General features: G+C 37.0%; 1 protein-coding gene across 1 annotated transcript in view; it reads right to left on the reverse strand.

Moving 5' to 3' along the window:
• Nucleotides 1–21,109, reverse strand: part of LOC103267915 (X-linked interleukin-1 receptor accessory protein-like 2) — a 130,199-nt gene that overhangs the window by 57,119 nt on the left and 51,971 nt on the right. The window contains exon 2 of the mRNA XM_008065483.2: nucleotides 8,566–8,839. Within this exon, the coding sequence (XP_008063674.2) occupies nucleotides 8,566–8,839 (274 nt within the window). The remainder of the gene's footprint in view (nucleotides 1–8,565; nucleotides 8,840–21,109) is intronic.

The raw sequence follows: 21,109 nt of genomic DNA on the forward strand, positions 1-21,109 counted from the left end.
TGCACTCCAGTCTGGGCGACAGAGTGAGACTCCAACTCAAAAAAAAAAACCAAAAAACAGTTTTATTGAGGGATCATTGATACACAAAGAACTGCACATATTTAATGAGTACAATCGAATGGTTTTGGACATATGCCAACACCCATGATACCATCACCTGACAACTCTTTAAAACCATTTCATTAAAATAAAGTGAGAGCAAAGAATTGGGGACTGTGGCTGTCTGGGAAAGTAGAGTCAAGAAAACTTTTTTATATGGCATAAGGATTGACCTGTGTGTATGCTAATAAAAATTATTCAGTAAAAATAGAAAATTCCATGATATGGAAGAGAGATAGGTGATGTTCCTGAGTAGGTAAATAGGGATAGACTGTACATATGAAATCACTGGCAAGACCAGTACATCTATAGTAACAGGCTGAAAGGTAGAATATGTAGGTACAGATGCTGATGGGTGGGTGAATGTAGTGGAAGTCTTCTCCCGATTGCTTCAGGTTTTTATTTTTTTCTTCAGTGAAATGGGAAGCAAGGGGGAGGAGACATTGGAGATTTGAGGAGTCAAGACAGTATAAAATAGTCATCTAGACAGATGGAAGACTGAATGTACAAAAATATGTAGTAAAACTACCTGGTAGCATTAAGGGTTCATTTGAGGATAGTGAATTTAAGGTAAAATCAGTCACCACTATATATGTTCCTTTAGCTCAGTTCAACTGCAAGTATTGGTGGAAAGTTGGTTTTAAACAATGCTGCGGTTTAACAAGCAAGTAAGATGAAGGAAGAAGTGGTCAAATAATTAAGAGGGTATATATATGAGTGATTGTAATGAATGATCATCAAATTTAAACTACGCTAGGTGGGAAAAGAATGAGAAACTGAAAAATTGTGAGATGAAGGTCTGGATGGGATCAACAGATTATTGCAGATAGAGTACAAAATAATTGGATAGAGAAGAAGGTGGTGGCAGAGAGTGGAATGAATGAAATGAGAGTATGGAGGGGTTTGTTACAATCTTCAATGCTCCAAAATATTTCAGATGGCTTGCCACACTCATGGCATTACCTTCTTGGCCCCTGAAAAGATTTTGAGTTTGCAATCACTTGACAGGAGTTAAAAAACCTCAATTTTTGAGCAAAATTACCATAAAACAGAAAGCTGCTATAGTTTATGTAATGATACAAGGGATAAAACTAAAAGGTATACATGAATGCCAGTGTTAGTTCATCAGTGACTATTTGAAATCAATTCTTGTTTTATGGTTAGCAAATGTAACCTATTAATTCTTACAAAGCAGGTAATCCTTTTGACTAAACTGTAAACATCTGCTTCTTTCCAATAAGCAAATTGAATAAAGTTGAAATAACGTAGCTAAGGTACAACAGTATGGTTATATTTCAGACATTATAACACATCTTATTTAATGTTAATGAAATGAAAATAAAGTATAATGCTGCTTCTTTGCTATTTTAAGTCACTTATAATTTATTAACAAGGAGATTAGCAAATTTTAGAGGTTGAAACAACATTTTTGCTAGGTTAAATATGTGCTCTTTTATGCATAATTATGACAAAAATGATGAAATCGTGACCTCCACTTATAACCAAACATAGATGGAAAAAATAACTAGTTGCATTGTATTTTAGCCTACACAGGCCAGAAAAGGCATTACTCCTGTCTCAAGACCCTGGTGTACTATCCTGATCTTTATGAGGTCAATATTAATTCTACAAAATCCAGGCTGTCAATTTTTTGATAATAAACTATCTGCTATCCTGGAAATTGCTACCTGGATAATCAACTTGTTGACACTTATGTTTTCAAGGATCAATAGTTAAGTTGGAATTGAATAATAAGATACGTTCACTGTCCTTGAAATCTCATGGTAATCATGGTGGGGAGTAGGGTAGGAGGGTGGAAGGTAATAAGATATATTTCTTTGTGTCTGAGGTAGACTAGGATGTCACTTCCCTTTCTAAAGACAGAGGTCTCCTTGCAATATGGCATTAAAGTGAATCTCACAATACATATTCAACTTTGTTGATTGAAATATAAAAACTTGGACTTCCGGCAAGATGGCGACAGGCCAGGTTGGACTGTGAGAGTCTCTGCGAAAGCGAGTGTCCATAAAGACTCTTGCTTTCCCCCAGTGGCTGCTGTTCCCGCTGCTGCCAGCCTGCTTTCCAGCCAGCTGCGCAGGCCTGCAGGCTGGCAGACAAGGACCCCACACACTACTCTACTGCTGTTGCTGCCACCAGCCGAGCTGGCCTGCAGGCTGGAGGCCCTTGGTCCCACACACTGCTCTGCTGACACACTGAAGGATGACGCTGCTGCTGTCCTGCCCCCGGCGGCACTCGGCTCCCACCCCTGTGGAGGTCCGGGCTCCTGGGCTCCCTCGCTGGCTGCACCATCCCCCCCTGCCCCAAGTCGCCACAATACAATAATCAAAACAGCCCGGTATTGGTTCAATTACAAGCATATAGACCAACGGAATAGAATTGAGATTCCAGAAGCAATACCTCAATTTCTCAATCAACTCATCTTCAACAAAGCCTCCACTACCAACCACTGGGGAGAAAAGAATCTATTCAGTAAATGATGCTGGGAAAACTGGCTGACCACTTGCAGAAGATTGAAACAGGACACCTACCTATCCCTATAAACAAAAATTAACTCTTTATGGATCAGAGACCAAAATGCAAAACCTCAAACTATAAGAACCTTAGAAAAAGCAGGTGACACTCTTATGGAAGTTCCAACCCGCAACCAATTCCTGATCAAAACCTGAAGTTCCCATGCCATAAGAGATGATAGACAAGTGAGACCTCATTAAACTGACAAGCTTCTGCAAAGCCAGAGAAACCATCAAAAGAGCAGGGAGACAGCCCAAAGACTGGGAAAAAATATTTGCCAACTCCATGCCTGATAAAGGCCTAACATCAAGGAACTCAAATGTGCTGAAAAGAAAAAAACAGTCAGCCCCATTACAAAGTGGGCAAAAGATATGAACAGACAGTTCTCAAAAGATGACATATGAGCAGTCAACAGATATATGAAAAAATGTTCAGCCTTACTAGTTATCAAGGAGATACAAATTAAAACCACACTGAGATACCACCTAACTCCCGTCAGAATGGCCATCATCAATAGCTCAAATAATAACAGATGCTGGAAAGGATGTGGCGAAAAGGGAACACTTCTACCCTGTTGGTGGGAGTGAAAATTAGTACAGCTTCTGTGGAAAACAGTGTGGCTATTCCTAAAAGTTCTAAAAATTGACCTTCCATATGACCCCACAATCCCCCTACTGGGAAGATACCCAGAAAAACTCAAATCACTCTATAAAAAAGATACCTGCACATGTATGTTTATTGCAGCATTGTTCACAATAGCAAGAACAGGATTGACAGTAGCGGGAAACTTCGGGGGGGGATGGGGAGGTGGGATTGACAGTAGCGGGAAACTTCGGGGGGGGGATGGGGAGGTGGGATTGACAGTAGTTGAAATCTGCCTGGGGAAGGGGAGGGCACATCTCATCAACAAGGGTATCTGCACAATGAATATTTGTATACCTAACCCTGAATTGTACTCCACAATTTTAAAATTAAAAGAATTTTAAAAATTTTAAAAAAAGAAATTTGAAAACTTGCTTATATATAAGACATAGCCACTTATAGGACAGGATCATTTAAGGGCCACTAAAATGAGACAAAATTACTGTACACTTACATTTCTTTCCTTTTTATTTTTATTATAAAATACTTCAAACATAGTCAAATATAAAAAGGACAATATAATGAACCCTCATGTACTCATCATACAGATTAAAAAATTATCACCATGTTACATTTTCTTTTTCAATTATAACTACCCTACTCAAATTTTCTAGTAATGTTGTTTTGTTGGAGTAATAATCATTCAAATGTGAATTGGTTAATCACATTTGAGCAATCAAAGCAAATATCATGCCACCAGGCAGGATAAATATACTTAGTAACTCTTTGGAAATGTTAGTAAGATACTCACATTTTTAAAACCTCATTTATTTCCATTATAATTAGAGACTTAAAATATTTGGTTATGTTGCCATTTAATAAAGGAGTTCCTTGTTCTGTTTACCTCAATGTAGGGATAAATGGTCATAATGGTTTTGTACCTATAACTGATTCTCTGCACCTAACCATGCGTATCCCTAACTATTAGCTTTGTATAGCTGTTCCATTATATTTACTCATTTTTTTTCAATATCTGCAAATTCAATGCAGGATTATATAATTATATCTATCTTCATCTACAGCCTAAGTTATCCCTTGTTCCAAGTTTTTGAGAAAGTGATATGTGGAATTTTGTCTGATAAGATTACTCTGATCATTTTTGTCCTATTAAATTGTACTTCCATTGGAAAGATTGCAGTGATTCTTGGATTGGTACTACCTCTCAAAATATTATTTAGTTCTCTATCATTCCTCTACTACAAAACCATTAATATGCTGAGAAATTCAACTATTCACTCTTGAGACTGGCCACAGAAAAGTGAAAAATGTGTAATTGGCTACAGAAAACTTTTCTTGCTATGATTGAAATGAGTGGAGAATTTTATTAAATGTTTCATATTTGCACTTTAAGGACAATGAAATCAATATATAATTTTTAATAGGATCAATAAAGCATTAAAAATCATTCATGGCTACCTCAAATTGATATTAAACTTGGAATTTTAGGTGCATACTGAAATTGTCAAATTAAGAGCCTTTTTCACTATAAATCTTACTCTCTTGGCAAATGCATAAAATCGCCTATATGGACTGAATTTGTCACTTGGCACATATTAGAAGGCAATGGCTACTATTAGGTCTGAAAAACTGTTCATTATTGATAGTCAAATGCTAACAATTTCACCTCTAATTTCTGGAATCCAATTATAGCTCTCTCAGTTGACAAAACACTGGTTAATTCCTTTAGACCAGTGGTTCCCAGACCCTTTTTTTTTCTTACCAAGGCATACATGAGGCATCATATTCAAAATTTCCACATACCTCTATCAGTTCCAATCACTCCCTAAGGCCAGCACCATAAATAAAAGAAACTATCAGTTATGCGAGTACCTAAACCTCTACTCAGTGAAATTCTATCCCTTTCTGTTCTACTGATCTAGATGTGAGTTGAGTAACTCTGACTCAGATGGTATCCACAATAAACATAAACAATGTCAATCGAAAGAGGGGGCCACCTGTAGGAAAGCACTTCAGGGAAATTGGGAAATTCTACTACCCCTAAAGTATTCCTTTACAATTTGTGGACTGTTGCATGAAATCATGCAGAGCTTTGTTTAAAAGCAAATAGACTGTCAGCTGAGAGGACCTAGAAGCAACAACACCCCAGCAGCAGCAAAAGCACACCTAGCAACAAAATCTTGGTTTCTTATTTTTTTTTTTTTTGAGTTGGAGTCTCACTGTCACACAGACTGGAGTGCAGTGGCCGCTTCCCACCACCGCAGCCTCAACCTGCTGGGCTCCGGCGATCCTTCCGTCTCAGCCTTCCAAGTAGCTGGAATTACAGGCGTGCACTATCACGCCCGGCTAATTTTTTTGATTTATTGTAGAGATGAGGTCTCACCAGGTTGCCCAGGCGGGTCTTGAACCCACGGGCTGAGGCAATCCACTCACCTCAGCCTCCCAAGGCACGGGATTACAAGCTGAGCCACCGAGCCCGGCCAAATCTTGGTTTCTAATACTATTATCCATTTTTTAAAAATCAGGGCTCCTTGGAAAAAAATGGCTGTTTCCATGAGTGGGGCAGGAAATATACAAGATATTCCTGTAACATCTTTCAATAATGTAAGAAAATACTTTTAAAAAACCAAAATGCAAGAATGGAGTTATATCAAACGAACAAGTGAGTCAACTGGAAGAGCTTCTAATGGGCAAAGATAAAAGAATTTGAGCAAAAAACCCAAAAAACCCCCCACAAAGCAGTATTGTACTACAAGCCAATATATAATATAAATATCCAAGAGTCCATACTGATATAAATAAATAATTGAATAAATGAATAAGGGAGAGAGATAAGACAAATCTCCCATGTAAAACAATTACAAATGATTTATGTAGGCATTTCTTCTTAAGGGTAGACTCTGAATGTTGACTTTCTCTCAAAAACTACAGTATGGAAAGGAAGAACAAAAGAGTAACTTTACCATGGAGAAAAACAAGCACTACTTCAATTCAGGTAATCAAGGTCAACGTCAACAGTGATAAGTCATATTGATACTGAATACCCTTGATACAATGTAATGAGAATAGTGTTTTACCTTTGTCATCTTTTTCCCAAAATCGTATTACCCAACTTTAACCATGAGAAAACTATCAGATAAACCCCAGTTGAGGGACATCCTACAAAACCTCTGACCAGTAAACCTAAAACTGTCGAGGTAATCAAAAACACAGAAAGTCTGAAGAACTGTCACAGCCAAGAAAAGCTTAAGGAGACATGACAACTAAGTGTGATATGGTATCAGAGATGGGATGTTACAGCATAAAAATGACACCGAGGAAAAATGGAGGAAACGTGAAGAAAGTATGGACTTCAGTGAATAGTAATGTACCACTACTGTTTCATTAATTGTAACAAATGAGAAATGCACCATAATCACATAAGATGTTAATAAAATGGGAAAGCTGGGTGTGGGGCATATAGGAACCCTCTGTACTATCTTTGCAATAATTCTGTAAATCTAAAACTTTTCTAGAATTTTAAAGTTTATTTCAGATAAAATAGTGGCTTTCTATTACAGCACTTTTTGTAGGGCTAAAAAACTGGAAACAAAGTGTATGCTCATCAATAGGGAAATGATTGACTAAACAGTGTTATCATAAAATATTAAGCAACATAGGATATTATATACTTAAAAGGATGAGTAAGCATTCTATCAATTGACTTTGAGAGGTTTCTACTGTATATTTATACTACAAAAAATTGATAATTCTCTTTGTATTTTGTAAAACAATGAGGAGAAAAATCCCCATGTAAATATGCTGGCATAATTAAGAGAGCAGAGAAAATGTATGTAAGAACACATACTAAGTTGTTAATATTGCTAGGAGCAGAGGAATGAGGTTAGAGAAAAGAAGGGAAAAAGATGAAGGTAACAAGGCAGGATATAAGCAAGGCTGGGGAAGTAGCAATAATTTGCTTAATAATTCATTACAAACTTAGCACCTGAAATATAGTGGACTGGTGCTTTGAAAATAAAACTTTAAATTTGTAAAAGCCACAAACAAAAAGCAAATAGGGTTATGTGGAGGAAAAGAGAGATATTTTCTACTGGTATGTTTTGATGAGGGTTGGGGATGGAGAGAGTGCAAGCAGAGAAAGAGTAGCAGCCCCCTAGAGAATATACTGTCAGTCATTAAAGCCAAAGTACACCTACTACTCAGTTTTGCCAAGAGCTGCCAGTAGGAGAAAATATCGTTTATCACTGAGTGTGATCAGAATTATTGCTCTTCTGCCAAGCTCCTGGGGATTTTGCCTACCACAAACAGGTAATCAACTCACCATTTTCTCCCCCAAACACTCCAGTACCACCAGACACAAAAGTGATTCTTAGAGCATCTCAAAGGCGCTCTATTTTTATACCACCTTGCTCTCCTGGCCTTTTGAACAATGAGACCTCGCTAAGGGCTTCTGAGTGTTTTTGATGAAGAAGTGACATAGCTTTGGCATCAAAGTCCACAGGATACAAAAATAGGAAAGGTCTCCATTTCCAAGAAGTTAAAATCAAATAGTACAGTGCAGGTCCCTGGTGAGCAAGATCAGAGACTGCCAAAATGGCAGAATTGAAAGGTGACTTAAAGGGCATCTCAGCTACCTACTTCAATACTTAATCCAGTCTCTGAGGTGCTAGATTTTAGATCCTACCACTAAGGTAGAGGGGGAAGGTAGGTCATATTGTAGCGTCCCTAAGTAAAAAACAGATTGCCTTTTATTGTAAACTTCTTGCAAGCAAGAATTGTGTCTGTGATATATTCCCAGTATTGTACCCAGAAATTCAGAATAACTATGTGTTTATGTTGAATATTTAGACACAGTGGGCTCAAACTCGCATTGTCAATTCTACGAAGGATTTCACCAGTTGCACATTTACTAAGAGATCTCCCAGCAGCATTTCAAGCTATTTTCCATCAACAAGAAAGGTGAGGCCTTGGCCTAAATGATACTTTAAGTCATTTTCATGGCTACATATCAAGATCATTGAGCCAAATAGCTGTATGCCAAAAATAATTATTAATATAAGACCCTGGGTGGAATTGAAGAAGAAACAAGTCACAAAATGTTCTAAATTAAGTAAGCATACACAGCAAATTGGAATTATATTTTATAAAAATCTAATAAGAATTTGTGGTGTCATTGTCCCAGTAGATAATTAGAATTGAATTTACTGAGGCTCTACATGCACTGCAACCTTCAAGAACATATCTGCTGTGCCACGTGAAGCACACCTGCACACAGTCCAGTCCCAATCAAGACTATCAGCCTATGATTGAACAATATTTTTACACAACACTCACCTTAAAACACAAGTGTAGAATCCACTGTCTTGTGCCTCAGCTGAGTGAAACCATATTGAGTCTTCCTCTTTGCTCATCCTGACCTCTGAAAAGATGATGGGCTCTTCCAAATCACCTTTGTTTTTGTACCACATAAGCCTGAGTCCAGTACTCTGGGCCATGCTATAGTTGGTGCGAATATAACTGTAGAAAAGGGCACATTTCACTCGAACTGGTTCACCCGCCAAAGCCATGTATGTCTTAAGATCCACTGACCAATCAATGCAGCCATCCACTGAAAGAAAACCAGAAAAGGCATAAGATGCAGTGAGTATTATTGGTAACAATGGTAAAAGGAGTAATCATTGCCAATATGTACAGAGTCAAGTGCTTTACATAGATTACTTCATTCAGTCTTCCCAGTGACCCTATGAGACAGACTAGGACATCACTTAGATTTTAGCAAGCAGAGCCATTGGTCTAGCTCTGTGATTTTGGGGTGTTTTCCAATCTTTTGTAGCAATCATATGCTCCAGGTAGACCAGATTCTCCAAGGAATTCCAGCACTCTTGCCTATAAGATTGTCCTTGGACACCATGACCAAACTCCAATGCCAGCAGAGTGGCCTTGCAAGTGGTTGGCTACTGCCAGTCATGAAGTATTTCCTTCACATCATCATGTGAAATTGGACTGTTAGAATGACACTGATATGTTGGCATTAGGTAACTCAAATTGTTATATAGGCAAAAGCCCCACAAAACAAATATTTCCAAGAGATCTCTGTACAACCTAGAAGCAGCCCTGAGATTAATGCTTTTCTTCTTATTTTACAGACGAGGACACTTAGACACAGAGAAGTTAATGACTTTGCCCAAGGTCACACAGCTAACAAGTGGTAGAAAACCAGTCTCTGATTCCAGAGACTGTGCTCTTAGCCTCTACCCTATACTACCTGTGCCTATAATTGTGACAAAGACAATCATATTATTTATTTGCCTTTAGGAAAATAAATGCAGGGATTGGAAACAGTGGGCACCTAAAGTGATTATTTGCTATTATATACAGGCCAGTTTTCCATGGTATGACCTATTAATAGCAGATATTTAATCACAAGTTGATTTCTCTTTATACCTTTGGGCCTCCCTTACTGCTTAGCTGGTGTGTGCTCATGGGAATATATTATATTAATGTCAGCTTTAATCAACTAATATTAGGTGGATAAATCTACCATTAAAGAAAGACATAAATTCCTTCTTTCCCAGAAGAGTTAAGAATGAGATGTTATGGCTAATTTCATATACTAGTCAATATAATTAGCTTATCGTCAAAGAATTTCATCAAACTATGCTATATCCCTTTATATTACTTGATTATCCTTTATAAAATAATCATTTCATAAAATGTATAAATACTGCTATTTTAAAGGCATATGTTTCCCTAATAATTTTGTGAACTGATCTGATGTTGAAAACTGCAAACCTAGTGTGTTTAATCTCATAACCTCAATCGACAGGAAGTTCAGAGCAAAATGCAATGCCAAGTGTAATAATTATCTTACCTCGGGATTTCACATTCTCTATATGAGGGGTTTTTGAACTGGAGTTCAAGGTCACCCGGGGGAGGGTACTGCGTAGGTTTCAAGGATGTTGACAAAAGCAATATGTCTATTTACATAGATATATTTTGCTGGGGAGATTTTCCAAAGCTCTTTATCAGGTCTTCTTTATCAGGAGTGTATGGCCCAATAAAGTTTTTAAATTATGTGGTTTCTGATCTCTCTTTCTGACTTCATTTATCACTGCCCTGCTGCATGTGGGCTTCATACTCTGCCTTAATTTCTCTTATAGTATGTATAGTATGTCTCTTATTTATTATTTTTATTTTAAAGATGTGGGGTACAATTCAGAGTTAGGTATACAAATGGTCTTTATGCATGTACCCTTGCTGATGAGGTGTGCCCCCTCCTCCCCTGGCAGATTCCCACTACTGCCAACCCCGTCCCCACCCCTCTTTTGGCAGTTTCCCACTACTGCCAATCCTTTTCTTATATTATGATAGTTGTTCAAGGTTCACTTATAAGTGAGAACATGTGATACTCCGTGAGGTATTCTTTAAAAATAAATAAACAAGATCAAGTGTGGCGTCTTACACCTATAACCCCAGCACTTTGGGAGGGCAAGGCAGGAGAATTGCTTGAAACCAGGGGTTCTACACATGCCTGAGCAAAACAGTGAGACCCTTGTCTCTATTCTTAAAAAGTAGAAATAAACAAACAGACAAATAAATAACTCCCTTTAAATTTATACTGATGGGCATTGGAATTTTATTTGAGAATTCAGAGGAATCAGATTTATCACAGAGGATTTTGGCAACTGTTGTGCACTGTTAAAGCCAGGAAGTTACAGTGGATTAGACTGAATATGTGTTGATCACTGGCTCTCTTGGGAATCTTTTTATTCATTCCTTGATATTGGCTTTATACCTGTCATTTGTCACTCACATAACTCTCAATAATGGAGGAAAGGAAACTTGCATTAGTTGAACCTTTGGGGTCATCGTAAATTTCTAGTGATACATCTCTGGATTAGATGCAATTTTAATATTTATTTTATCATTTTGAATGAATTTTATATTATTTGTTTTTTATGGATTATCTGTAACACTGTTCCCATGCATTAACACAAGTAAGAGGTAACTATATAAATATTTTTTAGAAACTATGTATATTCTTATAGCTTTATTTTAAAAGTTGATTAATAGAAACAAGGAACATATGGGGACAATTTTTTTAAAACTCTTTAATATTTCAGTTTGTTTTCCTCTAACCCTAAGATGTACAGCAAATGCTTTTGAATTAACAAATTGGACTTAGCAAAATAGCCTCAAGTCATTATCTACTTGATTTTATAAAAATTGGAATTTTTTTTCCATTTGCTCCCTAAATCCTCTGAGTTACCTCCTCTAAATGGTCTGTTGTATGAGCCTACACCTCTACAATGTTAACAGTCCATTCGTGATGGGACATGGTTGGTATTGAAAGTAATCAAAATACTGGTTCCTGAGTCATGGCAAAAAATGTTCAATGGCAGTTTAAGACATTTAATTGCCATTGCAATTAGTTTTATTATACAGACCTAAAGACTACGCTGAGAATTCATTTCCTTTTAAATATGTCCGAGCAATATATATATTGACTTACTATATTTATGGTTCCTTTTTGCCTGTTCTTTAGCTTTGGGTATCAAAGAGGGAATATTTAGTTATAAGGTAGTCAATGACCAGAGAACAGAAATGCAATAATGAGAAAAATAATTTCTAAACGTTATCCCTTTTCTTTCCCCTTCATATTCACAGTATAAGGTTACATCATAAGGTATTTCAAGAGACTTGAGGGAAGTTTCCCATAAAATAGACCAAAAGTATGATAGCAGGGATCCACCAAGGCCTATGCATCTCCAAATATTTTTCCTCACCAAACTTAGATCAGTAGAAATAGATTTCTATCAGCTAAAGTATTATAGCCTTATATCTAAAAAGTATCAGACCACTACTAGATTCCAACTAGATGGTATGATTTATTTTTATTGAATTGCTATTTTTAGCAATCTAAGAGTGGAATAAGAGGGGATGGAATAGGATACTGTGTATCTAATTTTAGATTTGGGACTAGTGATACAACTAAGAAGTAAATACTGAGATATGACACCTGAAAAGTCAGGTGACAAATCAGCATAAAGGGATTGAGCATCTTGAGGTTAAGAGGGAAGAGCTAAGAGGTGTCAGAGGGTCACAAAAAGGCTAGAAGAGGTGAAAGGTCACATATAGTTGAATTCACCAAATGCCATTAAAAGTTACAAATGCAAATCACATTTCTGGAGTTTGTAATAACATGCCATATTTACAGAGCCCTTTGCATGTTAACTTTCCATACATATTTGGCAAATGACTGAATGAATAGATCTGTGATGCAGCTGCCAACGATGCCAGGCTATGACCAAGTTGGAGACATAGTAGAACTGAGTATCCCACTAAGGGAGACAACCTGTGAGCTTGACCTTATCAGCACAAACCTCCAACCCATGAAGCTATTCAGCCCTTTTTTGTTCACAACTCCAGTGGCCTCTGTTTAAGCAAGCTCCCTGCAGGGTTTCTGAGAAAAGCATTTTCTGCAGAGAGGTTGGCATCTCCCACAGGTGATTTGATAACTGGGTCTCACTAACCGGCCACAAATGTAAATGGAGGCACTGCAGGAAAGGAGACACTTTTCCCCTCCCTCCAAATAGTGAAATTCTATAGTTGGACTGAAACTTGCTACAGAGCAAACCCATTGAAAGTATATGTGAGTACATGTCTGCCCTCTGCTTCACAATCACTCAGTATGGTTATAAATATACCTGTCTTTCCACTTGAAAATATCTCCTATTTCTGCATTATCCTTTCTCTGCTCACTCGAGTCTTATGAATAGCAATTCAAGTACTTAAAAGAACAATTTTGTGTGTTTTTTTTAAAGATTTTCCTCTCTACTCCATTGATTTAGATTTCTATAAGGCTCACAAAATTATTACTCTTGGTTTCGTCTTGTGGCCAGGAATGCTTTTAATATCTGAGCTCCCAAAACAATTATAATAAAGTGAAGGAAATCACTTATTTAAAATTCAGGTCTCTATTTTAATCATTTTCATTCCAATCTGCAAAGAAAATGTATGCTTCGAAAGTTTGACATGAAAATTCAAAAGAAGAAGTGCATAAAGGGGTATGCCAGCATTCACACAATTTATTTTGCTAGGAGGATATTCCTAGGGATAAAAACTAATGATGTCCTCTACAAAGTGCCCTGGATAACCTGAGCAAACCCATTTAGCCTTTTCATAGATAAGCCTCCCGCTTCTGTTTGCAATACAATCGGGACAACAAATCCTGCTACACCCACCTTCTGTAAAAACAAAACCCTGTGAAGAGTTTATAAATCCCCATAATAGAATAAGATGTTATTATCAACAATGGTTATAATATTATTTTAGAAAAGAAGAATATTGAGTGCAGTAAAATTAGGCTCTAATGGTTATATTAGACATTATCATTTGTTATTGGGTATAGAATTGCTGATTCTGCCCCAAATTGGAAATTCCCTGCTGGATAAAATGTCTAATTAGCACATGAGAAAATTTGCAAGTTCTAGATACCTCGATGATGTTTGTTGCTGCTTAAGTTCTTTACCGAATATGTACCCCACAATAGTTTATTATGTGTTTATGATTAACAAGTCCATTTGTTAAACCAGGTGTTTTACTATGTCAACTTAATCCGTTTCATTTTTACCACCAGTTTTCTTGTGATTCAGCAGTCATTGATGGGGGCAATTCATAAAATTACCACTAGAGGGCAAGCTGCCCAAGTTTTTGCGTAGCACTTAACTTTTTCCCCATATAACCTTTAAAAAAACAGGATTTATTATTGACCAACTGCAGGTTGCTGAGGAGGCATCACAGCACACCTATGGGGACGCACCACTGTAGGTGACAGAAGAAGCCAAATGTTAAGAATGTACTGATATCTTGCTCAAACTGGGGAATCAGGCCACACACATACACCCAGTGAACAACCCAACACACAAAGGTGTAACAACAGCAGATGTGGGCATTCATCAAGCCATTAGTATAGAACTGTGCTAGGTGTTTTTCATGTATTTTTCTCATTTTATTCTCATGTCAACATTGGGAGGGAGGGGCTCTTGTTTCTATTTTACTGATGGGGGAAAAACGCTCAGAGAGTTTAATATGAGTTTAATATATATGTCTCCTATACTTCTCATCCTAGATCATGAGCCACTACACGATTAAAATTGCTTGGTGCTGTCCAATTTGTTGTATGTGTTCCACAGAGTTCATGCCTATTCAATAGAAGTAGGTTTTTCCAGCTGAGTGCTATTATATCCCCAAATAACAACCATTGTGGGAAAAATAGCCATCAGATAATGTATGCCAATTACTTATCTATGAATTTCACACAGTTTACTGAGTAATGAATTACTAATAATTCAAGTACTTGATATAACTTCCAAAGATCAGATTTTAACTTTGGATAAACTTTAATCAACACATACTGGTTTATTTAAAATTAAATATTCAGGAATGATCACTCCATTCCTACCATTATAATAAAGAAATATAGTTAAGCCGGGCTCGGTGGCTCAGCCTGTAATCCCGCACCTTTGGGAGACTGAGGTGAGTGAATTGCCTGAGCCCGCGGGTTCGAGACCCACCTTGGCAACTTACTGAGACCTCATCTCTACAATAAATCAAAAATGAGCCGGTCGTGGTAGTGCGCGCCTGTAGTTCCAGCTACCTGGAAGGCTGAGGCGGAAGGATCGCCGGAGCCCAGCAGGTCGAGGCTGCGGTGGCCGGGAGCGGCCACTGCACTCCAGTCTGGGTGACAGAGTGAGATTCCAACTCAAAAAAAAAAAAGAAAAGAAAAGAAATATAGTTGAGTGCTTATTTTAACACTTACACTTATTATTGAATACTTATTGAATACAATGTTATGCTCCCTGTTCTTAGTATTTTAATGTGGAAGTTGAATGCCTTCAACTATTTCTGACTCAAACCCCCCACCCACCACCTACAGGTCAATTTTGTTTATGCCCATCACAGTGGACTCTGTCTGCCTTAAGCGGGCACCCCACGGGCACAAGCAAGTCAAACTCTCTAAAATGTGATTGGTCTGGGCTACTGTTGCTAGACCCATGCCTCTTTGCTCCCAGCCTGTAAATATGGACAGAGCTGTTCATCATTTCTTAAAAATAAAGTTCTGTTGGTGGAAAAACATTTGGACTTTTAAAATTTTAACTGTACATCAGTGTTCATCAATATATAGAAGATTCTCTGCTTTAGCACTATAAATACAATTCACGTTTATTGCCTCTGATTTTTTAAAGCATTTTTACTTATTTTGTGAACAAGAATATATGCTTCCCTTTCACACTTTTACCCCCTACTATTCATCAATGGGAAAATTCTGCCTAAATGAAGTCCTTCAACTCATTCTAGCCTAGTTATTATGCTTAATAATGGGCTGACAGCCATCTTCATTTCTCTCTCATTATAAAATCTGTGCAATGCTTTGTCAAGATCATTCTTTTGATCTTTATCTAATGAATGAGACTCGATTACATTCTGGAGGTGAAGCTATTGGTAGGCATTACAATCAACTCTTCAAGTCCTGATTATCTGAGGTCTGGTGAATCTCTTTGGGAATCAGCCACTAGCCAGGAGCTCTTTTCAGATACACTGATGTTAATTCTAATGTGCCTGTGGGAGACAGGGCATCAGCACTGCCCTCCAACCCCTCTAGCAGGCTTTCTACTACCCCCTCAAATCCAGGATGCTTGGCAGTGACCTCTCCCCTGCCAAATCTGCTTCACCTCCCATGCTTCTAGTCATCCAAGCCAAAAATTGTGGTGTCATCCCTGAATCTTGCCTTTCTCTTCCTTCCCATTGATTTCCCTTTACTCCTCCCATAAAACATTGTGCCTTGCCATTCCTGAGAAGCTACTCAAATCTATCCCTTTATTCTATCCTCATAGATACTGGAGTCTACACCTTTCTCATACCTTGCTTGGATTATTTCAATATGCTTTTTAAAGTTTTAGTTGACAAATAAAAGTGTATATATTGTATACATTGATATTTTGATTTGTGTCTTCATTGTAAATGATTAAATCAAACTAATTAACATATTTATCTCCTCACATAATTATCATTTTTGTGGTGAGAACATCTAAGATCTACACTTATAGCAACTTTCAGTTATACAATAAATGACTTTCAACTATACTCACCATACTGTACAATGGATCTATTGAATTTATTTCTCCTGTTTAACTGATATTTCGTACCCTTTAACCAACATTTTCCCATGTCCCACTCCCCAACCCTTGTAGCAACCATTCTATTCTCTGCTTCTAAAATTTCAACTTTTTAAGATTCTACACATAAGTGAGCTTGTGCAGTGTTTCTCTTTCTGGACTTGGCTTATTTCACTTAACATAATGTACTCCAGGTCACAAATGATAGTATTTCCTACTTTTAAAACACTGAATAGCATTCCATTGTGTATATACACACGTGTGCGTATGTGTGTGTGTACCATATATCACTTTTTTATCCATTCACTTGTTCATGGACACTTATGTTGGTTCTACATCTTGTCTGCTATAAATAATGTTGCAAAGAATATGGGAGTACAGATATCTCTTCCATATTACAAATTTGTTTTCCTTTAGATGTATACCCAGAAGTAGAATTGCTTTATCATATGGTAGTCCTATTTTTAATTTTTCAGTAACCTCTATATGGTTTCCCATATGGCTGTACTAATTTACATTTTCACCAATAGGGTACAAGGATTTCCTTTTCTCCACATCCTCACCAACACTTATCTTTTATCTTTTTGATAACAGCCATTTTAGCAGGTATAAAGTGATATCTCATTGTGGTTTTAACGTGTATTTCTCTGGTTATTAATGATGGTTTTTTCACACATCTGTTGGCCACTTCTGTGTCTTCTTTTAAGAAATATATTTTTTGGTCCTTTGCCTATTTTTTAATTGGGTTATTTGTTTCTTTGCTATTGAATTGTTTGAATTACTTATATATTTTGGACATCAGCTATATCTTATCATCTGTATGGTTATCAGATGTACAGTTTGCAAATATTTTCTCCCATTCCATAGGTCATCTCTTCATTCTGCTGATCATTTTCTTGGCTATGCAGAAGCTTTTTACTTCGATGTAATAACATCTGTCTATTTTTGCTTTCACTGTCTGTGCTTTTGTGGTCATATTAAAAGAAAAAAAAATCAATGTCCAGACCAATGTCAAGAAGCTTTTCCTTTGTTTTATTCTCGTCATTTTACTGTTTCTGGTCTTACATTTAGATATTTAATCCATTTTGAGTTGATTTTTGTATACATGGTGTGAGATAAAGATCTAATTTCACTCTTCTACCTGTGGACATTCAGTTATCCTAACACCTTTTATTGAAGAGATTGTCCTTCACCCAGTGTGTGTTTTAGGCACCTCTGTCAGAAATCAGTTGACTGTAAACGTGTGGATTTATTTTGAGACTCTCTATTCTGCTCTATTGGTCTAAATGTCTGTTTTTATGCTAGTACCATGCTGTTCTAATTATTATAACTTTGTAGTAAATTGTGAAATGAAGTAGTGTGACATTTCTAGGTTTGTTCTTTTTGCTCAAGTTTGTTCTGGCTATTTGGGATCATTTGTGATTGCATATGAATTTCAGAATTATTTTCTATTTCTGTGAAAAATTATATTGGAATTCTGATTAACACTATTAATTCATCTAATCCATGAACATGGTGCATTCTTCCATTTGTTGTATCTTCTTCAGTTTCTTTCTTTAATGTTTGTGGTGCACATATCTTTCACTTTCTTGATTAAATTTATTCCTAAATATTTTTAACACTATTGTAAATGGGTTTTCTTGACCTCTTTTTTAGATACTTTGTTGTTAGTGTATAGAAATGCTGCAGATACTGCAGGGTGAATATAGGCACAAAAAATTTTTAATAAAAAATTAAAATTTAAAGAAATGCTACAGATTTTATATCATATTATTGCAATATCTTTCTAAATATTCCAAACTTTACATTCCAGTCTATTTTTTAAACTGCTACCAAACAGATCTCTCTAGAATTTTATTTATTTATTTATTTATTTTTTACTGCTCAAGACCTTCAGTAGACCAGGCATGGTGGCTCATGCCTGTAATCACAGCATTTGGAGAGGCTGAGATAGTAGGTTCACTTAAGGCTATGAGTTTGAGACCAGCTTAGGCAACACAGTGAGCCCCTGTTTTTATAAAAATAAAATACAATTAAAAAAATTAGCTGTGTGGTAGTGTATACCTGTAGTCCTAGATACTCAAAAGGCTGAGATGGGAGGTAGAGGCTATAGTGAGCTAAGATCATTCTACTGTACTCTGGCCTAGGCAACTAAGCAAGACCCTGCCCCTTTAAAAAATGTTTTAAACAATTTAAACTTTCAGTAGATTCCTATGTGCCAATCTCTAAGCCTTGCTCCCCTGGATGACCCAGGGCTGCTTGTCTTCTCAGCCCCAAGCCACAACACTTCACACATGCTACACTTTCATAAAATACTCACCACTTCCTGAACAGGCCATTCACTTCTCTACCTTTGCTCTTCTGGTTCCTTCTGCTAAAATATTCTTTGCCTTTGTGTCTATTAAGATCCTATTCATTTTTCAAGACCAAGCTTTAAATGCCAATTCTATAAAACTATACTTCACTGCTCCATGTGAATTATTTCCCCTGTGTTGCTCTTACCATATGTTTGTCTACACGGCTTTGTCTCAGTTAAATTAATTTTTATTTTCTCTATTTTCCTAGGACAAGGCCCAATGTATTGCACACAGTAGGCATTCATTAAATCTTTATGGGATTAAAGCATGTGTGTCATTGTTTCCCAAACAAATTCACTGATAATCAAATTTATTTGCATTTGTCAAAGATACCATAAGAATCCTCCTGCTGCTCTCCAACCAGAGCAGTGATGTGTCCAAGCTGATAGAAATGTGTTCATACTAGCATAAGACTGTTGCCTGTCCATTAGTTAGTGTCATGACAAACAGGAATAACAAATAATATCTTTGTAACATCCCTACTTCAAAACTCACGATTCCCTGCTGAGTAAGCAAAAAATCCCCAAGTCTACCACCTAAGCTCTTCCAAATCAAAGTGACTGCCTACCACTCTCCAAAAGAAACTCCCTGTTCTAACCAGGTATTACACTGCTTTAGCCCTCCAGGTGGACATAAAGGGATGTCAGTAGGGTTCTAGGGATGTTTAGATTCAGGGACTGTTAGATTCCAGGGCAGGATGCAGTCTGGTGGGAGATAGGTTTGCATGCTGTAGCTTCTTAGGTCTCGGGGATGCCTGGGAAGCAATGTGCACTTGCTCTATGGAGCAAGCTACTTCATGGTCTCCAAGCAGCTCCCCGTTATATTCTTAGGAACCCTGTCCACCCTAGTTCACTTTGTTATAGACCAGCTATGCTACGGACCCTTGCCCACTCAGTTCTTTCTTGTCTTCACCCTCATGCCATTTTTCTCTCACCTTCCATATGTATCCCAACCAAATCCTAGTCACGCCCTGAACTTAATTTACCTAGGTGTCAAGTAGCATCTTAGTTTTCCTACCATACTGATTTGTACATTAGTCAAAATCAGAAACTCCTTGTGCTTTTTTCTCTCTCTCTCTTTTTTCCTATTATCCTCCATCTCCTCTCAATACCTTCTGGATCAGACACTTAGTAGGTCTTACTAAATCTAGGTTTATAGTCATCTCTCAGTATCCACAGGGGATTAGTTTCACAACCCCCTCCCTCACTCTACCCAAACAAAATCTTCAAATGCTCAAGCCCCTGACTTAAAATGGTACAGTATTTGAACATGACCCATGGACATCCTCCCCTATACTCTTAATTTTCTATAGATTATTTATAATACCTAATACAATGTAAAGTTTATATAAATAGTTGTTATACTGTATTTTTATCTGTATTATTTTCATTGCTGTTTTGTTATTTGTATTGTTTCTAAAAAACATTTTTGATCCATGAGTAGTTGAATTTGTGGAGGCAAAATTCATGGATACAGAAAGCTTACTGCATATATTCTCATCCTGTGAGAATTCACACAATTAAGTGTTAGTGAAATGAACTGCTTTGGTTATCTAATTTTCACATCAGCTGGAAATTAACCTTTGGGTTGTTGAAAAAAATTTAAACATCTGAATCCACTTTTCTGTCATGGTAGGTAGAGAATTGTGAAGATAATGAAATCCTTCTGGATTGATGGAAGATTTGTCAGGCCTTTGAGATCATCAACCTGGACCCCAATACCAGGTGTTGAAAATAGTATAGTACTGACTGGAGATCAGAAAATCAGTTTTCATTCCACCTCTGCCTCATTAACAAGATGCCTAATTTGGAGAAAGCTAGCTTCTACTTATAAAAGAAGTGAAGACATGAAACTAGACAAGCTCTAACCCAGTGCCAATAAAATGGATTATCTGATTGTTGTTGACATCCCTGGTCAAAAATACAAGATGCATATGTGCTCACTTGGAAAATCTCCCACAGGTGATTTTTTTTTTCTTTTTTTTTTTTAAATTTCAGAGTTAACAGAGAGCTAAGATGAATAATATTACAAACTCCCATGATTTCACTATTCAAAAGTAATAATGTTAACTTTTTTCCAATTTGTTTTCAGTAGCTTTGTTTTATTAAAGAAATAAAACACTGCCGATATGGTGAATGTCTCCTTTATACAGCACGCTCAGTTCCATCCTCATCTCAAACCCCTGCCTGGAGGTAACCACTATTTCTTTCAACATTTAAACTCTTGCATACATAGGTAAGTACCCTGAAAAAATTGTTTTTTTAGTTTCTTTTTTGTTGTTTTTTGGGGTTTTTTTTTGAGTTGGAGTCTCACTCTGTCGCCCAGACTGGAGTGCAGTGGCCG

The sequence above is a fragment of the Carlito syrichta genome, unplaced genomic scaffold, assembly GCF_000164805.1.
Source record: "Carlito syrichta isolate Samal-C Ts95f unplaced genomic scaffold, Tarsius_syrichta-2.0.1 Scaffold308534, whole genome shotgun sequence".
Classification (NCBI taxonomy): Eukaryota; Metazoa; Chordata; class Mammalia; order Primates; family Tarsiidae; genus Carlito; species Carlito syrichta.